This window comes from Solea solea, chromosome 14 (genome assembly GCF_958295425.1).
Source record: "Solea solea chromosome 14, fSolSol10.1, whole genome shotgun sequence".
Taxonomy (NCBI): Eukaryota; Metazoa; Chordata; class Actinopteri; order Pleuronectiformes; family Soleidae; genus Solea; species Solea solea.
Window position 1 is genome coordinate 6,354,469 of NC_081147.1, and position 10,427 is coordinate 6,364,895.

The window sequence follows — 10,427 nt, forward strand, 5'->3', positions numbered from 1 at the left end:
CTTAACCAGGTCCATGACACCCCGAGGTTTTCTGCCGAACAGGAGTTCAAAGGGAGAAAATCCTGTGGAGGCCTGGGGAACCTCCCGCACTGCAAACAACAGAGGGTCGAACCATTTATCCCAATTACGGCTATCCTCGTGCACAAACTTACGAATCATGTTCTTTAGTGTCTTATTAAACCGCTCCACCAGGCCGTTGATCTGGGGATGGTAGACACTAGTCCAGTAATTCGTATAGCTCTCATAGTGTACATGACATAAATGATGTGCCCTGATCAGTCAGGATCTCTTTCGGGATCCCAACTCGGGGGATAACTTGAAACAACTGCGAGGACGACCGCTGCCTCGATGTTGGGGGGGGCGGTGGCACTGGACCCAATTAGCTGTGGACAACGGTAACCCACCGATGAACTGCCACCTGTCCCACGACGTCCTCCGCAGATTGGATCCCCGGCTGGAGGCAGCGCCTCGCTGTGTCCAGTAGTTGCTGTGCGTATGCAAAGGGGCGGCCGGCTTCTTCAAAAGAAAGCCCCCTGAACCGTCACCGGTGTCCTTCCGGAGTCCTGCCTAGCCGGTCCAAGATGGCTCTCTTCAGCTGGGCGAAGTTATGGCGCGTGGCCGCCGGCACGTGTCCTCCTCGCTCCTCTTTGTGGACCCAGCCTACTGCAAGAGACCAGAACCAGGTTACAAGTGTGCTTATATAGCTGACTGACTACCTGATTCTGTCCAGCTGTCTGATCACCGGCTGAGCCACTCCTCCCTCTCCTCCAGCAGTCGCCGCTCTAACCACACCTCCCTAGTACAATCGTTATAATTACAATTTCTGGTTGATAAATTAATCATAAAATATTAAAATAAAGTCAGGCCAGAAAACCTGCAGACATGATCATATTATTAGGAACAAAAACAACGTGTTAAAAGTAGTCTTGTAACTCCAGATTCTTTCACTCTAATCCATGTGTTCATCACATTTATCAGTAACTTTATGAACCGATCATGACGTTAAGACAAGCAGCCTCCCCGGGAATCAGGGATGAAGTGACCGCAGGTCTCAGTGTATCACACCGTCACAGCTCCACAGTCCACACCTTCATCTGCCCCGTGTTCACGATGTCAGTATGAAGGTATGAGGTTTTACAAATGTGAAACTACATGAATTAAAAATATAGAATATAAAGATCTATACATGCCTGTGTCCATGTCTCGAACATTTTTGAAAATGAACATACAGTACATCAGTGAATGAATATGCTTCATGCTTGAAAATCAAGCATGAGTATTTTTTGCAGTATTGTTGCAGTACCACTAGTGGCCACCATGACTAAATTGAGGGGGCAGTGCTCTATGAGGGTCGTATACAGAGCCGGCCCTGGGCATAGGCAGTATAGGCAAATGCTAGGGGCGCCGTCATCCGCAGGGGGCTCCGAAAACGGAGAAAAAAAAAAAATAATAATAATTTTTTTTTTAAATTATAAATACTACTTTTTTTTTTATTACCAGTGCCATTATTACTATTATTTCGAAATATTATATAAGCCCACAGCGACATAAAGTCATAGCAAAGATTGTTAAATAATGCAGAAGTTTTTTTTCTGGGTGCAACAAGCCGTTGTTCTGTACCTGCCCTCTGTGAGGGGGGCGGGGTCAAGAGGCCAGCTGCCTGAATCTGACTGGACCGTGACCCAGAGACGAAGAAAAAGATTAATGACACTGTATCGGAATTATGTCCAAAAGACTGAAGCCATCCGGCGCCCAAGGAAGGAAAAGAAGGAAAGAAGAGGAAGAAAAACGTGAAAAAGATTGAGGTACAGTAATGTCAATGTGATGAAGTGCATGAAATTAATAGTTTAATGCATCGTAGTTACCGTTGTTGGAGCAGAGTGTTAGCTTGCTAGCTTACTTCGGACGATAGCAACATTGTTTAATAATCAATAAATAGCTGAGTCGACGTGTGTTAATGTTACTCCACCTTAAATTCATCAGGGACGTTTGGAAACTTAACGTTAGGCCTGTTCAGGTGTTATTTTACAGGTGTCTTTCCTGCTTGTATGTCAGTTAAAATGATTTTAGTTGTCCATCCCCTTTGTAATAGGGTGGTTGTAAGCCTTTGGTTTTATGTGTCGCAGTTTATGTTTGTTAAAGTTTACATCAGTGTTAAAGTGCAGTTAAAGTGTATTACTGTTAATATTTCATACCTTAGCTTTCCCATATCATTCATAGGCTATATATACATATATATTAATTTCACTGCACTGCATTTTTTTTCACTATGGTTAGACTGAATTGCACTGCAATGACAATAAAGTTGAATGACTCTCACATTTTCATTATTAGTCTATATTAGTCTCATGTATAGCACACCAAGTATCTGTGTTTTTATTAAAATGTAACATGCAGTCGTCACATTTACTTCTCTTCTCTCTTCAGATGCACTTTTAAAATATTTCAGTACCACCCCAGTGACACAGCATCAGGTGCTGCTGTTCTTTTTAATTTTATCACTTGTTTCTTTCTTTAGTTTTTATTTGGTGTGATATTTTTTACTCAAAGAAATAAAATCTTGAATACACACATGCAGTTTCTGTGTGATGTGAGGTGTACATTCACTATTTTTGGCTCTCACATACACTTTTTTAGCTTTTACATTCACTTTTTTAGCTCTCACGTTCACTTTTTTTTAGCTCTCATATTCACTATTTTTGGCTCTCACATACACTTTTGTGTGTGTGTCTGTGTGTGTGTGTGTGTGTGTGTGTGTGTGTGAAGCATTTTTGTGTGAATGCAAGGTACAAAAAAAGTATGTGTGAGAGTGGAAGGCCTTCCGGTCATGTGACGAAACCTTCTCTCTCCCTCTGACCCACCTGAATAGTACAGCACCCTCTCGGTGTTCCGAGTCCATCAAAATAGGCTATATAGCATGAATTAGAAAACAAAGAAATTCTTTTAAAATCAGATGTTCAGAAGCAGTGAGCATACCACCCCTATATAGTCAGAATTATATGATCTTTATAAGATGGAATTTATATAATTTGGGCACCCAAGGGCAAAAATATAAATCAGCACCTATGGCCATCGGTGGCATGTTAGTACTGCTACAACCAGAAGGAAACAGTGACGTGATTTCACCGTCAACTGAGGCATGTCTGGTTGTAGCAGGTTGTTGAAGTGATGTATTATTTGATACATTCTGAATGGCTTCTGGTGAAGATAAAGCGGCAGCTTGGCCGAGGCGCTCTCGTTCTCTCCCAGCCGTCATGATGCGCTACCTGTTCACAGTTCCTGCTTTTCGTCACATGACCGGAAGGCCTTCTGCTCTCACACATACTTTTTTTGTACCTTGCATTCACACAAAAACGCTCCACACACACACACACACACACACACACAAAGTGTATGTGAGAGCCAAAAATAGTGGATATGAGAGCTAAAAAAAGTGTATGTGAGAGCCAAAAATAGTGAATGTAAGAGCTAAAAAAAATGTATGTGAGAGCCAAAAGTAGTGAATATGAGAGCTAAAAAAAAGTGAATGTAAGAGCTAAAAAAAAGTGTTTTAGAGAGCCAAAAATAGTAAATATGAGAGCTAAAAAAAAGTGAATGTAAGAGCTAAAAGAGTGTATATGAGAGGTAAAATTGTGTGTGTGAGAGGTAAAATTGTGGATGTGAGAGCCAAAACTAGTGAATGTGAGAGCTAAAAAAGTGAATGTAAGAGGTAAAATTGTGTATGTGTGAGGTAAAAAAGAAATGATGGCCTATACGGCTCCTCATAGTGCTCTATCCAGTTCTTATAATACATCCATGGTATAAACGGTAAAATTCACCGACTGGCCTGGCTCTGCCTGTGTCGAGTCTGTGTGGTTAGCCATCAACTCTCACGCACGTGATCCTTTTGTTTCATTCACAGAACACGCTGTGCTTTGAAACACACTCTGTGTCTGCCCGCTACTCAATCGTGTACTCTCTCTCTCTCTATCTCACTCACTCACTCACTCTCTCTTTCATTCGTGAATGAGAGCTCCCTCATAGGCGCCCTCTTGCGTCGAACACGTGCAGGAACATTCTGTTTTTTGTACACGACTAACAGGGGTTGAGAGGGTCAGTGCTCGGATTCATACCTTCATTACTTTTCAATTGGGATATATTTGATATTATAGTCAATTACAGTGATTATTTAGACTGATTTTAAAGGCAAAGATTGATTGTCTTTTCCCTGTTTTAAAATTAATTAATATTTTATATTTTCTTCCAAATATTTAATAAAGAAATATTAAAATTATTATTTGTACATATATATATTTATTTTTATCAATCAAATTATTGCCACTAATTTTGATCCCCAACACTGATGACATACAGTATATAAACGATCTGAACCTGATCTATTTTAATAGGATGTGGAGAGAATAAAAAGAAATGTTATCACAATGCGCAATGACGCAAAATAGTTGATTTGTCTCTGCTAGAGGATGAGGATCAGACAAACCAAAGCTTGAGAGGGAGATCATTTTCAGAGAAGAGTCAGATCTACTGGCCAGTGATGATGAATGGATTGTCAACGGGTTTCGACTTCCGCGTGTTGACCTGCCACTTATTGTGACTTATTGTGCTGTTGTGGAGCAACATTGACCTTCTGCATTTACAGCATTTGCCACGTTCTGCCACTCACATCTTTTTTGTAATAAGCGATGACAAAACTGTCTAAAATGTTTTTTTTGCCTCAGATTGTGTGAACTTCCTCTTTTCTCTGGGTTTGCCATGATTTTCCAGTCACTTCTGATCAATGAATATTAGTAACTTGTGGGCATTACCTCAAGCCTGCAAAAGCTGCGCCGCATACGAGTTGGTTGTGATTTATAAAGAGGAGCTGGCGCCTGACGTTCGCGCGCATGGTTTTAAAAATCCAAATATGTTTTTGCGCAAGCAAATCCTGTGTTTCCTACATACTCCAACATTTCAGGTGTACCGACACACAACTTCATAAATGAGGCCCCAGATTCTTATTTCTTACACTGTCTTATAAATCTTCTTCTATGGGGTTTAACAGGAACTTGCTACGATGATGTTGACTTAAAGCTATCTTCTAGAATTACAAAACTACAATATCCCATCTTATCATCATATTGTTTCTTGGCTCTACAGTGTCATCATCTCAGTCTTGTCTTTCACCAGCTTTGCTCCCGTCTTGATAGATGAAAATGTACTCCAGAGCCTCAGATTCATTATTTCTATTTCTTTGACTAACTGTCTTTCAACAATGCAGTTCATTCATTAGTCAACCACCTCTTCTGTCAAGTAATTCTAAATGTGACAGCATGCTGGCTAAACAACATAAACAGCACATCGCTTACTCCTTCTGTTTCTCCACAACACATCTCTTCCTGACCATCTCTCTGCCTGAAATAACAGTCTGACTACAGGTTGCCTCCTTTGTTGGTGAATTAATGGTGTTTTACAACAATTGGCATCGGTAATGTTGCATTATTGCCCCCTTCTGGACTATTCTTCCATGTGGATTATGCTTTTTTTCTCATTATTATTCAATTTCTAGGCCTCAATGCTGTGAGTTGTGTACACTATTTCAGAGCTTTTTTGATCAGATACCTTTGCTCAGGGAAAAGCTTCTCAGGAAAGTGGATGTGAAACGTAATGATGAGGTTTCCTCTCTGTGAAGGATCCTGAGACAGTGGCATTCCCTCTCCACTCACCACTTTTTTGTACGTAGGTCTGATGACAAATGGAAAAACTCAAAAAAACATAACAAAAAAAACCACTCTGAATGTTATGTATATACAGACAATTCTACTTTGACCCCAGTATGGGAAAGTACTTACTGCACAATGTCATTAATAGGGATGGTGAGTAGTCTGCCATCTAGTGTCTCCACATTTACAGAGAATCCAGTCAGGGCCTGTGGGAAAGATTATTTTTGCTTCAGTTTCTTTTACTCTAGGTTTGATTGATAATAAAAAACATGTTACAATGACTCACCATCTCCAGAGAAATGTGGACCTTGTAGATCAGGTCATTTTCTTGTCTTTCAAACAGAGGATGACTCTTCTGTCGCACTATGAACACAAAATCTGCAGGGATGTTGTTTGGTCCCTAAATGTTAAAGGATAATCACATTTTAGTCAGGATCCTTTCTTTAAAACAATTATCTAATGAAAAGTCAGCAAGGTCCCTGGATAGAATCCTAGTTCAGCCATATGGAGTTTGCAAGTTCTCCTTGTGTCGTCTCTCCAGGTCCCACGGTCCCAAAACATGCGTTAATTGGACACTCTAAATTGACCGTAGGTGTGAATGTGAGGGTATATAGTTGCCCCTTACATCTAGCAAAAAAAGCAAAGCAATTATCATTGCTAGCTTCCAACCTGTGCAGTTGTCATTTGTTAGGTGCAATGTTGGCAAATTGTGAACTTGAGGCAGCAGAAAACCACTGCACCACTGACCAACGGAAACCTGGTCTAAAGTCAATGACACAGCATTTTCATGTGTATTTAGGTGGCACATTGGATGCACCAACATAGACGGGTAAAAGTGCACCGAAGAACAGGTGCATTATTCATCCTCAACAGTGGTGTTACAGAACTCATGTTAAAATGTAAAACATATATTTGTATTGCAGCTGCACATCATGTGAGACTGTGCACGCAATCACCATCGACTTCTGCCTATCTGCTTCCGCTTACTTCACATTTATTTTAAACCTCAAACCTGTCTTTGGCACATTTCTTTAAAGTCTCTTTAAAGAGAATTGTTCACATCTCCAGGTTCATCCATTTACATTTAAATAACAATGCAGGTTTAAGGGGAATGACAAGTGAAACTCTGATTGGCTTAATTGATGTTATCCCAAAATGTTATTCCTATGAAGAAGTCAGACAACAATTTGCATCATGTGCCTCACTTTGCGCTGAGATTACATGCCGTGTAAATAGCACACCCTAATGCACTTGCGCCATGCACTTTAGATCATCTAAATAGGGCCCTATATGTTTACCCTGCGATAGACTTGTGGCCTGTCCAGGGTGTATCTTGCCTTTCGCCTATGTCAGATAGGATTAGCTCCAGTACTTTCACAATCTTCATGTGGAGGATAAAGCAGTAGACAATGAATGGGTGAATATCACATGATGGTTCATTTACCTGATCTCCTTCCTTGGGGAAAATTATTCTTGTGCCGTCTTTCCATCCAGGATTTACATCAATTGTTTTAATCTTCTGTTTAATAATGAACGTTTGTGTTTCCTCAGTCAATTCCTGTTGATCAAATGTGGCAAATAAAACAGTGTGATTAGTTTATTCTTATGTAAAACTTCAGAATCGAAACCCCATTCTTCTTCTTTCCTAACCTTCCGAGATATCGTGATCTGTTTTGTGCATCCATGAAAGAGCTCCTCCAGGGACAAGTTAAGGTCTCTCTCTACTGGAGGGTCTTGTGTCTTTACCACTACTTGTTGGAGGCCACCAAACCTAAGTGGTGCCTCATTAGTGTGGAAGTCTAGTAATGTAAATTTTGCAAATGGAAAATCAGATCAGTGTAGTTGCTGTTAAATAAAACAGATTCACATTACTGTATTTGTGTTTATCTGGGTTTTATTCATATTCTCTCACCTGCAAATGGGTTGTCACCTCCAAAGAATTGCCTGAATGTTTTGTCTGGTTGCCCATGGTAGTTATACTTAGTTGACCAAGCTCCACCAATGCCAAACTCAGGCGGTATACCACTTTTTAGACCCTCCTCACCAAATTTGTCATAAGTGGCCTTTTTCCTAGCTGTTAAAAAAATCAACAATGTTTTTATGAAAACATGTTTATAAGTTTACAGATTCACCACAAAAACTCAAATCATTGTAGTGTGCGTCAGGATCTGTTGTGCAGACCTGTGTTTCCACTATATATTACAGTACAAAATCTGAGTTGTGGGTGACATTAACTGTGTGTTTAAATATGATATACACACGTATATACTTTTACACTCATGTATTATCTACGAATTACATACACATAAAACACACAGATTTGTGCACCTATTTTTCTTAGGGCATTGCACTGATTGGACTCAGATTAATTTTGACAGCCTAAACAAAGGCTTATCCTTCACCTCAACCATAACCTGGTAATGCCTAACCCTAACTTTAACCTAATCACAGTTTAAATCATAGCCCTAAACTTAACCTGTTCCTCAGAAATGAGGTTCTGCATCATGAGGTTTTCGTCCCCTTGAGGACTACTGGTCATGAAAAGGTCAGTGGTTATGGCAGAAAAGGTAAAAAATACAAGTTCACACACAGAGCTACTTACGGTTGCTGAGAACATCATAGGCTTCACCCAGATGAGTGAACTTATCCTTGCTTCCAGGTTCTCTGTTGCTGCTCGGGTGGAACTTCAATGCAAGACGTCGATATCTGTGCAAAAAAAAGGAAGAAGTAGCGATAATGTAATAATGTGCCAAATGTCAATGATTTAAACATCTGAAGGGAGTTTACAAAAAATAACTTGCGCTTTTTTGATATCTGCATCTGTTGCATCTCTGTTCAGTTCCAGAGTCTCATAATAATCGAAAGTCATTGTGAAATTCAAACCTCGACACTTTCAGAGTCTGGTGTGAAGCTCCAGGGCATTAACTTGCTTTCCTCATGTGACACAAAAATTATGTCACTTGACATTTTCCTTTGATGTCGCACACCTATACTTTTTTTATATATATATATTTTGCAGTTGGAATAAAACACATTCTCAGGAATGTGGGTTTTTTTTATTAATAGATTCATTTTGCATGCTGAATAAATTTTTATTGTGCAAGTCTAGGGCACCACCAGCTTCATTTGTTTTCATGTCTGGCTTGGAATGATGTGACTTAAAGTTGGTCTCATCTATTGGCAAGCTGTCAATGAGTTGACTGCAATTATTTGTGGTGCTATGTGCGATTGTGTATCGCCCCCCTAAATTTAGGATTTTATTTCTGAGTTTCTAGCAGAAATGCTCCCAAAATATGACTAACTCTTGATCTTCTGGGGATTTGGATATTCATGTCTGCTGTCCATCTGATCCATTGGCCACTGATTTCAAAATACTTTAAAAAGTTTAAATTTAATTAAATCTGTGGACAAACTTACACATAAACTTGGTCATACTCTGGACCTTATTATTTCCTTTGGGCTCTCAGACTGCCATCTCAGATCATTTTCCAATTGTTTTTAACTTTGAAGCCCCTTCATCAGCCAGCTGATTTTGTAGCTGCTTTCAGGGACTCGTCTTTTTTCGTGCTTTGGATGATCCTGTGTTTCCCCTCTCTCCAGACAATATTTTGTCCTCCTTTCACACCACCTGCTCTGTGATTCTCGACTCTATCGCCCCCTTTCTCTGGAAATTCTCAGGGACAGCCTTGCTGACTACCAGAGGGCTGTAAGGGAGGCAAAATCACAACACTTGTCAAATATTATCTCTAGCAACAGTCACAAGAGTGTTATTTAATTTACTTCTTTTGTACCCGATGTCTCCGTGTTAATCTGTAAGATTTTCTTTGCTTCTTATTGATAAAGTGGATTCTGTAAAACAGATTATCAATGACAACAGTAATAAGGACTTGTCTGCTGCCACTGCATTCTGCTGTGTTTGAAAACTTGAGTTGGTTTCTTTCTCCTCCTTTGCTGATGCAGTAAAGTCTCTGAAGCCCACAAATTGCCCACTGGATGTTGTCCCTGCTGGTATTTTAAAGAAAGTTTTTTAATATTGTACCCAATTTAGACCCTTTAGTTTTATCAAATGTTAGACCTCTCCCAGTGGCTTTTACTTACGTCCTTTTAAGAAAAAAACTGTTCTTGATAAATTTCAGTCTGGTCTCGCCGTAGCAAGTCTGCTTTGTTGAAGGTCCACTTCAGGACACATTTAAAACACAGATATATATATATGTATATATACTGTATATATACTATAAGTAAGTTTGGTAGCTCCCGCCCGCTCTCCCTCACAGTGCTGCAAGCATTGATGAGGGTAAGTTGTGCTGCTGCAATGCTGCTTCACATTTGCACTGTTTTAGGTTGCCATTGTACAGTTTACGGTTAAGTCTTAATGTATGCTGTTCTCTGACATACAAGCTAACCGTGCTAATTTAAGTTTTTAGGCAGTATTAATGTGGCGTTTTTTGCACTATGTATGTATATGTATGTGTGTGGGTGTGTGTATGTATGTGTGTGTGTGTGTGTGTGTGTGTGTGTATATATATATATATATACACACACACGCATAAATAGGGAGAGAGGGAGGATTGGTTCACTGTTCACCCACAAACAAGCGTGTTGTCTTAACATTGGATTATATTCTGCTGCTTGTCTGCGTTGCTTTTGGCATGGTGATATCTGAATAGTTAATATAGATTATATTTTTGCTTAAGCTCTTTTTGTGTTTGTTTCAGCTTTGTCATAGAT

General features: G+C 39.8%; 1 protein-coding gene across 1 annotated transcript; it reads right to left on the bottom strand.

Annotated features, from left to right (window-relative positions):
• Window positions 1–365: 365 nt before the first annotated feature.
• LOC131472834 (dnaJ homolog subfamily B member 13-like) lies at window positions 366–8,568 on the bottom strand. Its single transcript, XM_058650296.1, has 9 exons — window positions 8,501–8,568; window positions 8,302–8,405; window positions 7,612–7,773; window positions 7,350–7,498; window positions 7,144–7,257; window positions 5,986–6,099; window positions 5,829–5,905; window positions 5,599–5,721; window positions 366–663 (listed from the first exon to the last, which is right to left on the bottom strand). Exons 1-9 carry the CDS (start codon window positions 8,566–8,568, stop codon window positions 606–608), a joined length of 969 nt encoding a protein of 322 aa, XP_058506279.1. The 3' UTR covers window positions 366–605.
• Between the last annotated feature and the right edge of the window lie 1,859 nt (window positions 8,569–10,427).

What these genes read in the sequence shown, in the direction of transcription:
- LOC131472834 (XM_058650296.1), bottom strand. Translation starts at nt 8,568, where the DNA reads ATGACTTTCGATTATTATGAGACTCTGGAACTGAACAGAGATGCAACA. An exon ending in TCCACATTTCTCTGGAGATG is followed by an intron (nt 5,906 to 5,985) that starts GTGAGTCATTGT and finishes TCTTTCCCACAG; the next exon opens with GCCCTGACTGGATTCTCTGT. An exon ending in CCTATTAATGACATTGTGCA is followed by an intron (nt 5,722 to 5,828) that starts GTAAGTACTTTC and finishes ATTTGTCATCAG; the next exon opens with ACCTACGTACAAAAAAGTGG.